This window comes from Haplochromis burtoni, unplaced genomic scaffold, assembly GCF_018398535.1.
Source record: "Haplochromis burtoni strain Fernald_Lab_line unplaced genomic scaffold, NCSU_Asbu1 Contig_331, whole genome shotgun sequence".
Lineage (NCBI taxonomy): Eukaryota > Metazoa > Chordata > Actinopteri > Cichliformes > Cichlidae > Haplochromis > Haplochromis burtoni.
In genome coordinates this window covers 395791-413467 of record NW_024582692.1, presented here as the reverse complement: position 1 = coordinate 413467, position 17677 = coordinate 395791, and the positions used below count along the sequence as shown (strand labels likewise).

General features: G+C 41.8%; 1 protein-coding gene across 1 annotated transcript in view; it reads left to right on the top strand.

The window, feature by feature from the left end:
- ofcc1 (orofacial cleft 1 candidate 1) overlaps positions 1-16019 on the top strand; it is a 78255-nt gene extending 62236 nt beyond the window's left edge. The window contains exons 22-24 of the mRNA XM_042228560.1: positions 8761-8961; positions 13992-14124; positions 14320-16019. Of these exons, the coding sequence (XP_042084494.1) occupies positions 8761-8961; positions 13992-14124; positions 14320-14393 (408 nt within the window). The 3' untranslated portion in view covers positions 14394-16019. The remainder of the gene's footprint in view (positions 1-8760; positions 8962-13991; positions 14125-14319) is intronic.
- The last annotated feature ends 1658 nt before the right edge of the window (positions 16020-17677 follow it).

Sequence of the window (17677 nt, the reverse complement as noted above, 5' to 3'; positions counted from 1 at the left end):
GCAATACTCAACTTTGGCATCTGTCTGCAGCATCTTAATACGAAGCCTGGTCTCCTAAAATTTTAAGAACTCAACATGACATTTTGAAATGCGTCCTCCACGGAAATGTGTTTTCCCACCACAAAAGGGCCAGCATGAGGAGTCCATGCGACAAATGCCAAATGAGTAAGTTGGAAAGTATTGGTGACACAATTAGTTTGAACTTGATACACTTAATGTTATAAAGTTATGGTCCTGACCGTAGGGGCTGGCTGGAAAAGTCTAGCAAGACCCATCTCCCAATCGGAAGGTCAGTGGTTTGTTCCCCAGATACTACAGTCTGCATGGCAAAGTATCTTTGGGCAAGATACTGAACCCCAATCAGTTCATTTCAGTTCAATTGAAGTTATATAGCAACATTGTAAGGTCGAGACCCTACATTAATACAGAGAAAACCCCAAAAATCAAACGACCTCCTTTGAGCACTTGGCGACAGTGGAAAGGAAAAACTCAATTTTAACAGGAAGAAGCTTCCAGCAGAACCAGGCTAATGGAGGAGCAGCCATCTGTAGTGACTGGTTGGGAGCTGTTGAGCTGATTCCACAGAGGAGGGTCCTGAAAGCTGACGACTCTGCCTCCCATTCAGCTTTTAAATACCTTAAGGAAGCCCGTAGTCTGAGAGCCAAGTGCTCTGTTAGTACGGTACTCTACTATGAGATCTTTAAAACAAGATGGGGAATGATAATTCAAGAACTTGCATGTGAGGAGAAAGATTTTAAATTTGATTTTGGATTTAATAAGGAGCCAATAAAGACAGAAGCCAATATGACACACAAACCTTTCTTGGAGGTTGGGGTTGTAGCGTCGCCCCCAATGCATTCATGTGTGTGTGTGTGTGTGTGTGTGTGTGTGTGTGTGTGTGTGTGTGAGTTCAAATGTTGACAAAACAAAATAATTACTAAACGTTTGACACTTGATTATAGTTTCATTTATCATCAGTTCTGTTAGTGAAAATAAGGATAATAAGAAAACAGTTGAAAACTAGCTGCTGCCTGCTGTGCGTCTTTATGAGAGAGAGGTTTCTTATTCCAGTAATAACAGTAATACAGTTTATTCCTGACAGAGAGAACGAATGCCTACTTTACTATTTCACCCTGCTTGTCAGTATTCTTAAGTATGATAAGGTTCATACATTTAACTAATGGTAACTAATTTATTTTCTGTTTTATGGGAGGTAAGAGTGAAAACTATGCTCCTTGGCAGGAGAGCGTGTATTCTGTTTCTTTATAAAAAAGTGAAGCAGTAATGAATCATGCATGAGAAATACTGTAGTAAAACCCATGATCAATGGAAATTCAAATACAGAAAAAAAGAGTGTGGAAAAAGTAGCATATCATCAATATTTTAGAAACCAGCAACATTTCATAAATCATAATCAGGTGAGCTCATGACTTATCAAGAGCAGTTCAGATCCTGGTCTTAAGAGTCTTAATGCTCGTGGATACTGGTTTACGTGTTCGCCTTTCCCCGGTGGATTCATTATTTCAACACTGATGAAGATTCGGATCAATTTTAATCACCTTTACTTGCAGAAACTTGTGACTGTGAGTCATCTGTAAACATTGAAACATTTAAATGTGGCACAGGCTTATTTATCTTTTGTTAAAGTTTCAAGTAAACTTCAATATTCTCCAGAACAAACCTGGAAAAAGTGATCTCCCTAAGGCCCAGGGTGAGTCAGACATGGTGTGGCAGAAAAAAAGATGGGCTGCTATCTGAGTTGTTTACTGTAGGTTGAGAGTAGGCTTTCTGCAAAGGAGATTAGTAATGGTGAATTATGCATATCTTATTTTCTGGATTATCTCAGGCAGTCAGAGATGCTATCTCATTGTATAATCTCTTTTAAAGTCGTTTGGTTTATTCTGACTGTAAATACAGTCATTTTTGCTTGTTTATCTTTTCTAGAAGTCCAATTTAGCCTGTGCTACTTTTAGATGGAGTGTATTATTGCTTATAATCTATCATTCTTCAAGTTGAAATAAATGCAGACGGTGATCTTTGCTTTACGGGCACAGCCATGTGAGGAGGGTGGGTGGAAGCTACTGTAGCATAACAGTCATTTTGTCACTGTGCGTGTGTGTGTATACGCATGCACGTATGTGTGTCCCTCCATGCAAATATGAATGGGTGGCCTGTCTTGTCCAGTGGTGCGTTTAACCAGACACAGACCTTTGCTTCAGCCAACTCAGGCCCAACGCAGACAGTGTGCATCCATGCCATTTTCAAGCTGCTCCAATTATATCCGTTGAGCATCCACATATTGGCTAAATTTGCAATAATAGCATATCTATTTCCATTCTAATGGCTGACATTGCTTGGCTTATCCATGCATGTATGTCGGTGGTCTTTTATGCTTTATGGTTTGGTCTGTTCCCAGCCATGTGCAATGTGCTGTAGCGTGTCTTGGCTTTGGATGTGTGTGTGCTGGACGAACTTCATGTGCTGCTATGCACTGTGGAGTGCAGCAGTTTGTTACTTAGAAAAATGTTACACTAATGTGGATGCATTTTTTTTCTTTCCTTTAACAGGAACTATACATGGTTACAATTTGAAATTCAGTTGTTATATTACATTTGCTAATCTCAGTGCCTCCATAGTTACTTTGACATTTGTGGTTGGCCTATTAGCTCTTTTATTAGCTGTTCCAGGATGGTGGTTCACCTCTACCAAAAGACAAATGCCAATTCTAGTAAATTCAAACTGTTTCATGCTATCGACTGGGAGTCACCTAGTTTTTATTTTTAACAGTTATAGTGTACCTGCTGAGAAATAAGGCTAATGTGACCTTGAAGACAAAATTCCTTAAGATGCAAAAAAAAGTTTTTCTTGTAAACTTTCAGATCAGTGTCGAGTAACAACAGGTTATTCATGACTTTTGTTGCTGGGTAATGAGTAATGCGATTACTTTTTAAATAATGTCATGAGTTAAGTGACTGATTTTCCAGTAACATTTCCAACATTATGTTCATAAATGCATGAAGTGATATCAGAGAATGAGCTTGTGCTTTAGTACAATTTAGCCTCTGACGTACGTGCAATGCATCTGTGCATCTGCACCACAGCATATGCACTTATTAATTCAAATTGTTGTGCTGCATGCAATGTATAATTACATGTTGGTGGTGCATGTGTCCACGAGTCCATGTTGACAGTGTGTTTGTGTTTCTACGTTCTGTCTGTATCTGTTACATGAACCCCGTGTTCAGCAACCAGGCCTTGAACCCAAGCCAGCTCTGACAGAAACGATGGTGGTGTTGGAGAGGAGGGATCGACCCTCTATAGCTTAGAGAGCCTCAATGCACAGTACACACACACACACACCCAACACACACCCTCCTCCCCATCAACCCACAACCCACTACTCCCTGCCTCCCCCCACTCCCTGCTGCATAGCCCTAAGCGCCCGCAGGCATTGGAGATGCACGCATGCGTTGCCTTACTGTGTGGGGCTTTGTCTGTCTGTGAGCATGGTCGTATGTGTGTGTTAGTATTTATATGAGTGTTACTGTTTCTCTCCTCTCTCTCTGTATGTATGTGTGTGTGTGTGTGTGTGTGTGTGTTTGTTTGTGTGTACATGTGGACAAAAGAAGCAACCATGTCTACCTCTTTTCTCACTTGGCAATAATCACTGATGCTTCTTTCAGATCTGTCTGTGCTAACCCACTGCATTTACTGCCTTAGATGTGATTACCTTTCGTTCTAAAGTATACGGATGAATTTGTATTAAATGGTAATACCAATGAGCACTAATTCAATGTACAGTGAAAATGTGAAAACAAAATATCGCTTTAATGTAAGTACCTATGTTCAATACCACTAAATAATCGATCTATCTATCTATGACACAAAGTCTACTTCGTAAACTTAATGCAATGCAGTGATCCAGATAAAGCTTCACTGGATCTGCTGAAACACTTAAAATGTTTCCTTTTGGATCATGTCACAGTTCAGCATTTCCAGCCAACATGACTCTGATCTGGTTCACAGCGTAAAATGTATTTACAGAAAGACTGCTAAAAACCAGGTGACTCCATAAAGCTTTCTTTGTGCTCAAAATATTCCTTATGTAAGAATCTCCAAGTAACTTGCTAAGGATACCCCAAAACCAAGTCTGTACACAGACTTCTATTTTTTATTTCTAAACCTCTATAGGGCAAATTAAAGCAGTAATCCATACACACAGTTCCAGACATACATCAGTCTCTTTAATCCAACATAGGTCCTACTACTCTCCCCATTACTGGTTCTCTTACCACTATGGCCTTAAATCTCCTCCATATATCCAGATTCACTCCCATATTTCTCTCCTGTCTTCTACACTTCTTTCCCACTGATTTGGTGCCAGCGCTGTTGCTGCCTTTCTACCTTATAAGAAGCAGCATGGATCGAGCAGGTTTAGAATCAAATATTACAAATATTAGACAGCATATTTTTGAGGTAATTTACATGGTAAAAAAAAATCATGGTGGGTGGAATCTGCAGACTGAATCTGCAACTCTTTGATTAATTTCTTGCAGTAATCCCCAAACCACTGACGACCGTGGATCTGAATTTGGACCAAGCAAACTTGTTGGATGCAAACAGAATTGCTGGGCAGCAGTCTTTTTGTGGTGACAGTTCATGGAAGCGGTGCTAGGTTGGGCACCGGTGCTGTAACTGCTTTGGTTGGCAAGATGTGCAAAAATGCCAGGAGCCACAGCACCGTTCTGAGCACCGGGTCCAGAACCAGCAACATCCTCTGTAGTCTCCCAAAATCCAAACCCCGTATCACCCTCTCCACTGAGTTTCAATCTCGTCCCTAGTCTGAGTCCCAACTGCAGCCGCAGCCGGGGCTTCCATGTGCGACTGACACATAAATAACCAAGCCTGTCCGCCACCCAGGCAAATTCAAATGCACCTGTCAAAGTGATGAAGCACCCACCCGCAGGGAAGCATTGTTTACATTTTCACTCCATTCTTTGCAAAAGTGAGATTCTAATTATTTTCCCACTGTAAATTAAAGCCAAGTGGGACAGAACTACAAACCAAAAGGATCACGGCAGTGGAGAAAACCCCAGCCCTTGCGGAGTAGGCGTGAGTTGGTGACGGGCGGGACGGAGGCAAGGTCAGCAGCTTTTAAGAAGGGAAGCAGAAATGGGAGGTATAGCATTCACACTGGCTGTAAAGCAAGGCGATGCAAGCAAGACGACTCTAAGAGAACTCCAACCGGCTGGAATACATTATGCCCCTCACATTTCATACATAATAACGTGCCAAAAATGTGCTGCATTATTTTTCATACCACTGGACACAGAGTGAGACAGAAAGAGGTAGGGAGACAGAGAGAGCAAGAGAGGAGGGAAATGTTTAATTAGTCCATGGAAACGTGCAAATGGGAGGTAAAATTAGGCGAAGGTAGGAAGGTCTGGAGAAGAGAGAGTGCATGAATGGTAATGATGGCTATCTAGTTTGGATCAATCATTAAGGGATCAGGGGGACTGACAAGCCTGTTTGTGCCCATGCCTTAGGCTCCTGTTCTGGACAGTAGCCAGCCCAGCTCAGCTTGTGTGCTCATTGAAAGTTCTCCTTTCCTCCTCCCTTTAGTTGCAAACATACACACACATGCACAAGTACATCATACAGTATAAGTATAAACAAGTTTGTGCAGTTTAGTATAGTAAACCCATCATTTTAAAAATAACATTTTAATATCTAATACATGTAATTAACTCACTTGCAAAATAGTGGATTTCCACATTCGTGGGAGATTTTTAACTTGCTCTTGAGGCCCCGTGATTAGTCCCTGCTCTGACACAGTGTTTTGATCAGTTCATTACAAGGTTACAGGGTTACATTTGGGAACTGTTTTGATTGTCAGGAGCGACATGACAGGTTTTTTTTTTTCATAACAATCAAATCTAGACATGGTGTTTACATGTGTCATGCCACAAAATGGAGCAAGATGTCACATGTATATGTGTATGATGGGGAAGGCCATGTAAGACAAACAAATAAAATACACTGTACCTTTCCCAGACACGCATTACCAGAGAAATGTGTCACCCAGTGGAACTGCGTCTCTCCGTCTGCCCTCTTTTTAGCTAATATTTGCAAGTTCAAGTCCTATTTTAGGTATAAATATGGGTCGCTCTTAAAATATAACACAAAAGAATACCCTTTTAGAATGAAATGCATTTATACTTTTATCTCTGAGCCATAGATGCCTCCGATCGCAGTTTATTTTTTATTTTGTTTGCCCTCAGACTAAAAAAGCAACAAAGCGTCATGCTGTCGGTGACAGGTAATCCAAATCCATCTGTTGCTAGACTTTATATTTGCACACGCACTTGAATAAAAATGACTGTCAGGTCAGTCAAATTTTATCACAAGTCACACTGGATTTTTTTTTTAAAGAGAACCTTTCCACAGGCGCTTGTATTTAAAGACTGATGGCTTTTCTTCTGCATTCATATGTGGTATGGTATGATTCGCTAGGTGTGAAATCACATCTTCTCCCAGAAAGACAGACAGACTATATTTGCGAACCATGGAGCCACGTCTGCAGCTGTGCCATCCCCACTTCCTGTGCCCCTGCTCCTCCCTCCCATTCCCAATGTGCATTTGCGGTAATGTCTACAAATCCTGAAATTTATGTCCCTGCTGGAAAACATGGTTTGCCGTTTATAGTCCTCCGCTAAAAGAAATAAGGCCCATCTCTCCTGATACAAGTCAAGGGACTGATGCAGACTCTATCAGATTTCTAAATACAGACCCCAACGATAAATCCTGGCTTGATTGGGTTTGAATTGGGTTAGCTCACTTGAATGCTATCTGCTTAACCCACAGCTGGCCTGTCTGCTCCATGCAGGCATTGAACCTAAATCAGTCACTTAGTGCTATCAAATGGAACAATGGTGGAGTGGAGGGAGCACTCAAGCTAGGGCTAGAAGCCAGGCTAGCACCATAACACAACACAACAGACCAGAACAGAGTAGTGTCGAGCAGACAGGCCCTCTAATGCTCTTTCCTTTTTGTGTCTTAGCAATGATGCTTCTTGAGAGCCATGGTGCATTGCATGAAATGGCATCACCCAAACCGAACACACAAACACCTTTTCAAGCTTTTGTCTCGTCTTGTCAACTGGATTTCACGTGCTAATTAGCATAGGATGGTGGCATGGCAAACATTTAAAAAAATAAATAAAAATCCATTTTCATGCAAGCCAAAATACAGACACGCAGCACACCATACCGGGGGAATTCAAGCAGGTGCGTTTAACCAAAGTGACTGAGAGCACAGAGGCAGAATTCATGGTGTTTCTATCGCCACTGTACAGCTTGGATTAAAACATCCTGGAAAGGGGCCATAATTGAGTCATAGGCACACTTCCTGTGGCCAGTAAAGGAGGAAAAGATGCTTTCTTAGCCGTTTTTTAAGACTAATGAATGACCTTAAAAATGCAGCCTGACCTCGCTGAGAACCATGGTATTGGAAGAGATCTACGTAGCTTTTACTCAGAGAGAGATGAAAACAATAAAAATCTGAATATCAACATCGATGTAAACATCCTATCGAAACAGACTGATTGCTGCCTTGCAGGGGCGCTAAACACAAAAGAAATCCAGGTAATCAGTTTCCCTCTCGTGTGGGCCGAGGACAGGCTGGAGGCAAGGCAGCTGAGGGGATTCCACAAATGAGCATCTGAATTAGCATCGAAGAGATCCATCCTAGCATACACACCCAATACACACACACATCTTCTTTGAGTGTTTTTAGCTAGTCTTATTTTCTGCACTCATAACCCGTTGACATTTCGACTCTGAGGTCTTTTTCCACTCTTTGGGTCGTGTGCTTTGCAGTTCATACTAGGCTTCTAATTACAAGAGGGGTAATAGCTCCCACTGTTTTCTCAGTGAAGCGCCTAGAGTTGTGTTTGGCTAACCGTTTCCAAGTCTGAGGTGACATCGATACACCGCCAAATTAAACTTCTCCTTCAGCTTGACCCTGCCACTCACGGCCCTCTGAATGAGTTTGCCTTTTTTCCCGTATTTTTAGACGAATCATAATTATGCCGCCAATTAGAGGGTCACCTTGAAAAACTTCCTCCTTCTTTTGACTCTCTGTGTGTGGCTCAGTTTACGTGCGTGTAATGTTCACTGTTTTGGGTCGGTAGCTGTGAGCTAGACTTTAAATTATGTCTTTAAGTACAGCCACGTACACACAGGCAGAGAAAGAGTGCGTCACTGATTCAGCAATGTCACAGTCGCAGTTTATGAATATGAAAGAAAAAAGTTGATTTAAAGACTCTCTGTGAGCCAGATTTAGGTGGGCGGTGCTCGTGGCTTTACTACCTGGTCTTTCAATTGAAGTGACGTATACAATCTGTGACCATTACACGTTCAAGACTTTACCAGCAGACACTCTCGGAGAGGAAGAGAGCTTCCATGATCTTCACACATGGATGACTTCAAGTTACATGACCTACATAACATGTTACACGCGCCGCTTGCTCCCCATGCCTCACCCTAATAGGGAAGGGCAGCACATTACAGGTGTGCAATCCCTAATATGTGCATATGGACACACAGAGAAACAACTGGTCTCTTTACATGCCACGTGGTACTCATGCACTCTGTTAGCTCCTGTTTAACACAACGGCGTTCATATTTGTTTTGTTTTTTTATATCTTCTCATGTGTTCCTGCTGTTAGCTGGCCTTTATGTTCTTATCTCCCTCTCAAAGGTGGCCGTGTATGACTATATCTTTACAACGGAGGACCCCGTGTCAGACTCTGCAGCGCCCAGCGATGAATCCCATAGGGATGGCACGCACATGCCAGAGGGTGAGACCAGCACCCACGTGGCAGTCTACACACTGCACCTCAGCGGGCTTAAACAAATATACAGGCACTTTCTTCGACAGTCAGATGGAGCCATCATAGAGGTGAGATATCAATGGAGATGACACTGAAGTCTTAATTTATTTGCATGTCTCCAATTTATGCAAATGTGAAACAAGAAGGAAAAAGAGTCTGTTGTTGGAAGACGTTACTTCCTGCTTTGCTCCAAAATGAAACTGTATAGTGATCTATACTGGATCTGAATTTATATGCCTTTAAAACCTGAAACAGGGCTCCCTCTTCTGTTGCTCTGTCCTGTTTGTTCAAAGATTTACTTCAATTCAAATTAAAGGTCTAATGCGATAGAATTTCAGATGGTGTACAAATGACAAAACATGAGACAATTGTATCATTTAAAAAAAACAGAGTTGTGTATTCCCTGAAAATTGAAGCTTTTTGCTTCATCTACATTCAGATCAGCAGTAAATAAACAAAAAGCTACCTTTGGCTGCTCCCCTATTCACAAGGCGTCATGACAACGGGTGTTTGATTTGATGTGGAGTTGCTGGGATTTACGTCATACTAAAAGAGAAATCTGTTAATGTAGATCATATTAATAAAGCTTATCTGTATATTTATTCAGTTTGAGACCATTTTAGTTTGTTTTATCTCATTCCCTCGCTCTTTCTTTTAATACTTACTGACGTTGAAATTAAAGGAAGAGGGCAAGAGAGAGCAAGAAGAAGACAGAGGGTGTGATTGTTTCACTGGCCCTTGCATCACTTGGTTTATTCCCTCTGAATAGAGTAAGAATGGGAAAGGACAGAAGTGGATGCAGCAACTATTTCTTTATTCTACTTTCAGCACAATGAGAGGCAACAGTACAGCTCTGTGGCCTGAAAGGGTGAATAACTATGATTCTTTTCTTTTTGTTGTTATCCTTGGGCTAAAGCAGATTTGAAATTCTTTCTTCTTTTCAAACAGAAAATGACAGGATTTGCTTCGAGAAACAAATCATGACTGAGTTCAACATGTGAGCGTAACTACAAGCCGAAATTTAGCCGACAAAACAATTTCCCCTGTCTCCGCGTGTGTGGGTAACAATCATTTAGAATTTTTGGGGTGCAAAGATCTGCTCTGTATAAAGTCCCGGACATCGGTTTAAGTCACGACTCACGGTGACATTGGAAAATATTGATTGCTGTCCTCTAAGCACTTGTAAGAGAGACAGGCCAGAGTAACCGGCTGATTCATAGCTTGTTGCCTAATTAAAAGTAGGACTTCCTAACGACTGCTGCTGTGGCAAGAATGTTTTCCTTTCCTCAATCATTCTGTCACTCCCCTCACAACCTGGATCGTCCCAACAAAATTAATATTTTGAATGTCAACAGAGTGAGGATAGAGGGTGTCATACGCACTAACAATTAGCTCTGAGGCTCTGTTGTGCGCTAATAGCTCTCAATCATAATTTGAATGATGGAGCGCTTATGTGAATAAACACATGGCATGGTATATCTATTACTGGTGTCACACTGTCTGTCTGTTTGTGTGTGCGTAGCCTCTAGACCTGTGCATAGCAGATGAGACATCTGGGAGGATTTTTCAAACAACAAAACCGCGCACACACCGACTCACATATCCTTTCTGTCTGTGAAAAAAATAAGTTATAGTGTTCACACAAAACCTTCAGCGCTCTCCCTTCGCATAAACACACAAATTTACTACACCAATAACCTTGGCAGACACAGCCTTAGCTCACTCAGAGAAACAGAATTCATTCCCAACCTGGCAACATGCTATTCTTTAAACAGTGCAGGAAGTGTCAGAGAAGCCACCGTAAGTGAAAGATAGGTGTCACAGAAAAACAGGAAAACAGGCTCGCACTCATGCACAGACACACACACATGCACACACAGACACATGCTGTTCATAATCTTTCTGTTGATCCCTTTTCTCTCTCTCTTACACACACACACACACACACACACAATGTCCCGTGGGTATTGCTGTCTGTTCCTTGCAACTTCACAGGCAAAGGACCCCCAGCAGCAAGACATGCTGATGGCATCCTCTTTCACCCGCCAGTGGTGGGTATGATAGTGCCGATGTGCGGAGTCGCCAATAGAGTACTTTGTCGCTTCCTTTTGCTTTTCAGAACAGATCCCCTCTTTACATATGCAAAACTAATCCCCTGGATATATAGACTGGTTTTATGTATAGGGCAAGATCTAAGAATCTCCAAAGGGCATCCCCAGCACTTGGAAGAACACTTGAGCTGATTTTATTAGTGCTTTATGTAATTCTGGCAGTGATATACACACTGCAGCCGGGTCCTATATACAAAATGGCTTTAAAATGTAAGGTGACTGCTGCTGAGAGATGAGAACAGCACAAATTACATATATATATATATATATATATATATATATATAGCTTAAAAGCTAATCTTACTACTTAAGGAGTCTGTTTCCATTTATTGTGGAAATATTGACTGATGCCTCATTTCCTTTAAAAACCTTTGTTTTTTTCAGGCAGCGTCCTGGACATCGGTGCCCTGGAGGACTTGTTCCGCCCTTAGCCTAACATGACCACAGCTCGAGGGGCCTGTAGCTTTGCATAACGCAACACATATACACTCAAGATTTGCCTAAATGCACATTTTAAAAAGCAAGTCCCAGAAGAAGTGCCCTGAGCTATAGACACTGTAAGACACCGTTTGGAAGGAGCAAAACAGTTAGGTGTGTACTGTTTGATTTGCTGTAAAATGAACTTCTGAGCGAGAGTCACGAGAAACTAACCTATTTCTGTTGTTTATTCAGCTACTGTTGAAACAGCTCCGTTCTTTTCTTTCCTCTGTTTCCGTCCTCGGTGACACGTAGGACCAAACGGAGGAAAGCTGAAATCGTGGGTGCGTCGTAAAAATTAACTGATGCTCAAGTCTTTATTGACTTGCATATTGAATTCTGTTTAAAGAAAGTTAATATTAATGATCCATCATATGCTCTCGTTCAGTTTGTTGCCCAAGGCAGGTGTCTGTAATATGGACCATGTTGAAGGAATCTTCTCGCTGAATCACAACAATAGAAAAAGTTAAAGCTACGTTCCCATCAGTGTGCTCCAATAAAAGACATTAAAGGTAAAGTGAGGTGTAGCTTTTCAAACACTCATTACCTATAAACAGATGTTCCACAGCTGCCGACTCACAAAACGCACTGCTGACAACAACTGTTAGGGCCAAAATTATGCAGGGAAATGCATCTATATAACCTAGGACCTTCAGAGAAGGACTCATAACCACTCTGTCTGGAGAAACAAGATGGCTGATGAAGAAATTAATGCAGGCAAAATCATTATCTTCCCTCCTAAAACCACAGTGGGTTTATGTCCCCCTGTGTCGTTTTTTCTCCGGGGCTAACATTTAAGTGTCGATGGACTTATAAAAAGATAGGACAAGCCAACTGTGCTCCTTTTGTCTCCTTTCCTCCATATGGGAGGCAGCAGCATATGCAAGAACTGGCTCAGCTTCTGTAAAACTTCCATTAAAGATGCACAACTAAGGCTCTGCCAGCTTGAATATTACCTCTCTCTGCAAATTATTTATGGCTCGGAAAAAACGCTGATGATGAGCATCTCCAGCGACTTGTATAAATAAAAACACTTTTTTTTCTGCAATTTCAGCTGTGCTTTTTTTTTTCCTCCCCTCTCTCTCTCTCCCTGTTCTGGGAATGCACTTAACTGTTTGTAGAAACCAAAGCTATGCAGTTTAGACACATACGGTTTCAACTCCATAACATTTATTAGTTTACCTTCCCAGCTGGACTTATGAAGTTTTACAAGTACAGTGACAAAGCAAACAAATATGATAATAATGATGCAGAGCAATGCAAAGCTGGGAAGAGGTTTCATAATAATCATTATATACCATCTCTCATTAACAGAGCTGTTTGTGTGTGTGTGCATGTGTGTGTGTGTGTGTGTTTTCCTTCCCACAGCTCAGCCCACTGTCCTTCTGCACACGACGACTCTTCACCGGACCAATATTGACCTAATTTAACATGCAGACAATATGAAGAAGTTAACCTTTTGAAAAAACACCTTGCAGCAACATTAATTGACAAACCACATCAATTCTCCCTCCTACCCCTCTTTTGTAATTACTCTGCTGCATGTTTGATTGCCGCTGTGGAGCTGAAGACCTGCGCTTCATTTGCCGTGAGGTCATCGGCAGCCCTCAGAAATATGAATTTGATTTTTACAGGAAGTGAGCGCGCTCTCTGTGTGCGTGCGTGTGTGTGATGTCGTTTCATGTGTGTCTACGAGAGGCAGAGGAAAAGAATTAGGGAGGGGAATGTCCTTGGCTATGTACTATATGTTGCATGAGGAGATTAATGCCTCCCTGGCAGTCATATCTGTTTAATAGGAGGACTTCCCTGAAGTACACCACAGGCAATTGTCTAGCAAGTTTATACTAATTTTAGAAAAAATAAAAAAAATAAAATGAGCTAAAATGAAATGAATAATAGAAAAGAAAACATTTTTTTGTCAACACTTGCAAAACGAAACTTTGAATATATAGACTGGTTTCATGTATAGGGTGCTTTTGTGCCAGCCTGCATTTCCAGCCTGACCACTTGATGTATAGCACAACCTGATAAACATTATTCTCTTCTTTTATATGCCTTTTTTTTGACAAATGTGTGGTTCATCATTCTGTAATTGCTTATACCAGTGAGATTTAAGTTATATTTCCTATCACTGTATATAAGTAGGCCAACCCAGAGTTGTGAGAGCCGTTTCCCCTCTGGGACGAGAGGTAGTGTGTCATATAAAGTCTCCATTTCTGCTTCTCCTCCAACTTCACTCTAAGCACGGGGACAGAGGAAGAGACTGTGCATGACAACACTATTCGCAGGCCTCGAGGAAAATCGCAGTTCCTCTGCCAATCTCAGTCACTGTCATCCAAGTTCAACCTGCACTTTGTGACGCTTGATACGTTTACAGGCCGCGGGGACTCCTGAAACAGTCGGGTTTATCATTGTTGTGCTGTTCATTTATTTTTTGTCACCTTTTCTCGTTTATGCTACCTGGCTGATTTAAGCATGCTTTGGGTGGGGTTTTTTTTCTTTTTCTGAAGGTGATGGGTGACATAGAAGGCCTCGACAACGCATCCAGCACGGTGCCCTGCCCGGCTCAGACCCCCGACAAACAGAGGGAGGACAAAGGAGGCGACGCTCTCCAGCTACGGAAACGAAAGAAACGATTCTGGCGTGAGTGTCTCTCTCTGTTATTTCTATCACGGTAACAAAAATATGTTTTTCACAGTTAGCTCGTCACACTGAGAGCACACAACTACAGCACATTCAGTCGTCCCAGTCACCTCACCTCACACACGTTTGACTCTCTTGCTTGTGCAAACCTACCTGTTATTGACACAGTTTTATCAGTCGTTTCATTGCCCTTAGGGTCCCATCGTGTTGAGCCAATAGGAGGAAACAGGTGTGACTCCAGTTTTGCACTACAAGACCTCAATCAATGACACCAGATGGAAGAGAGAATAAACACTGAGTCCTCTTATTGATCATTTAGCAATGCACTGCAGAAGTTATGCATTCTGAATGTTACTTTTCCTGCTCTTTGTGTTAAAATCAGCATTTATTAATCTGACAACAGCTCTCATCACCTGTTTGTTTTTTAGTAGTTACAAAAAACATCCCCCTGTTCTGTGTATTTGTGTAGTACTTCAAAGAATCACAGTGAGAAATGCACTGTACTTTTCACTCTTGAGACCCTGTGCAAGTAAACATAAATGGTGTATGTGAACTGATAAGCCATCTGTGACCTAATAAAGCAAATAAATACTTCACCACCACTTCTAATGGATACAGGTTGTTAAGTGCTGGGGACTGCCTCAACACAATGAAATATGAAGATTCTTAAAGTCACTAATCAGAACACGAGTGATAAAATATCAATATTGGCCCCACATTAAGCAGGATAATATTCAGGCCAGCTTGATTTGTATTGAATATGTGTCTGCTAGCCGGTGCTTAGTGTAATGAAGTGGCTCACAAATCAGACTGTAATGGCCGCCTACTTACACATATTGCTTAATTAAAGGTTGTGAGCTTATTAGCATGTGTCTCTGCACAGGGTGGAGGGAGATGAGGATCGGGACTGCTGTCATTGAGGGCCAGGCTTTAAAGGTTTTATAGATAGCTAACCTATCATACTAAAGCCATAGCACCCCCTGCCACCCCCCTAAAATCGGATCTTAATAACCTGTCATTTTCATTGATGATGATTCTCCTTTATGGGCAGCCATTATAGATCAACTTCTGGGTCTTGCTGAATGGCGATAGCGCCCGTTTGCGGCCCATCATTATCGCGAACACACCTTACTTTTGCCTTGAAGTTGCTCCTCACCTCCATGTTTAAACCATCACAGCCCTGCCCCTATGGCCCGGTGCACAGTGCGTATGGACACACACACACATACAAGAGGCCTCTCCAACCCTATAAAAGAGGGAGAATAATGAAAGCACTTTAAGGCTCAGAAGTCCATTTTTAATACAGAAAATGAAGTTAGAAGACATCGGCATACTTGTTGATAGGTTATCTGTAATTTATGCAAATGTCAGCTATTTGTTTATCACAGTGTACCTCCAGCACTCGCAGGATGTGTCAGAGTAGTGTTGCACCTTGCCCTTCTGTCTGCCTTTGACACTAGCCAGAACCTACAGAGCTAATTAGAGATCGCTCCATTAACGGTGACAGTGCTACACCCACCAATTCAATCAGCCCTGAAATGAACATTAAACAGAGACGCTGTTTTTCAGAGATGACAGGAAGCTCTTTCTCTAATTTTCTTACCTTGCTGCCTGCGTCATTTCACGGACCTACTCAGTGTCCTCTGTCTTACTTTGTTCTATAGTATATATGTGACATGACCTTGGTCTGAGGTCATCGCAGCTAAATGATGGACATATTTCACCTGTTTTCTCGTTTGCTTCGGCACGTTATTCTCTTTTTTCATATATAAATAGAGAAAATTTGATGAATGGCTCTTCTTTGTCCTCCTTTCTCTTTCGTGTGATGTTCTCTGGGAGCTCCATCACCTTTTTCTGTTCGCAATCATCAAAACAAAGCCCCGTGCAGTATTTTCTTTTCCCAACTAGGGGCAGAGGGTGCAGAAACAGAGGGGGCAAAGGTATTTCAGCGGTTCAAATATTTGATTGCTAATGACAAACACCGTTTCACAGCGATTTAAATTTCAAATTGATCCCTGGGAGCAATTATTTCTGAGGGGAGAGAAACACGCCGCTAGGTCTCTGCTACACACATTTGCTGATTTAAGTTAAAAGAAAACCTTTTTGCAGTGCTATCATAAGGGAGCAGCAACTTTTTGAAGTAAGTGCCTGCATCTGCTTGCAGCCAACCCAACCTGGGGATGTTGCTGGAGAGTGAGAACAGAGGGGGGAAAATAAAACATAAAAAGAAAAAATAACACTTTGTCTAATTCTATATTTATGTAGCCCTCAGCTTGAGGTATTCACATAAAACAGTTTGTATTCAGAAGTGCTGCCGTGATCGTTATGCTGCACGTTGAGATCGGCAACTCTTCGGGCAGGGTTGGCGGGTGCAGCTCAGCCTGATTCATTTGAATTAAAGTTGCTCAACTAAATAAAAGGGATTCAAATTCCTACTTTTTTTCTTCTTTTCAAACCTGTTTTTAAGGCAACCGAGCATTTCTTTTGATGAGGAATTTTCTACCTTTAGTCTTTGGCATACACGCCTGGATTCTCTATTTGCACAACCCCATTTATGGCATCGCTTTGTTTGATATTGGAATTGTATTATGTCTTGTAAAGAGTGGAAGAGCTTGTTGCTTTGGGACCTCAAGAAGGTCTGAGACCATAGAGAGTGATCGAGTGTTAATCCAAATCTTGTATTTCTCTGCACTGTTTGGCACACACTTCTTAAAATCCAAAACTTTTTTATAGAGTGTGCACCATTAGAGTCAGAAGGGTGTGCTACGTTAGTTTATCTATTATTTCATGTGTTATTTTTAAAGAAAGCATCCCTCTGCTTTAGATTGTGCCAAATCAGATACAAGGCGTAGCGATCTAGCTTTAGCAGCAAGTCCGCTGATCCTCTTGTCAAATGAATTTAGTAGGGTCTCCGTAAAACCTCAACACCAGTGCGATGGCAGCATTCGTGCCACTGTGGAAGAACAATATTATGCAAAACAGATATACACTCCAGACCTCTGTCAGGTTTTTATGCTCAGGGTGTATTCTTCTCCGCTGACCCCGAAAAGGATTCCCTGGTGCTTAAGCTGTGGAAAATCCACACGGTCGGGGTATGTGACGATGTCAACATCGTGCCATATTTCTGTGGCATCTGGATAGATCATGTGCCTCTCTACACACACATATTTATTTATTTTTCCTCTTCCAGAGCAGTGTCGGGGAGGCAGATGTCCTGCTCACAGGAAAAATAATTTGCAGTGGGGGGGAAAGAAAAAAAAAGAAAGGGGGGGGAGGTGGGGTGGTGAAGGGAAAAATATATGAATATGCAAATCTTGTCACAGTGTGGAACCTTGTAATGAGTGGGAAATGTTGTTGCCATCTTTCATTATGCAGAGGTCATTGCTTAATGCCAGGCAGCTGGGCCCAGATTCTTCTCTATGAGCTCCCCCCCACCCTCACCACCACCACCACTACCACATTTCTGCTGTCATCTCATAGCAACTTGAACCAAACTACAGCCTGGCAACACAGTTCACAAAAAACACACAAATGCACGCAAGGCACTCACAAA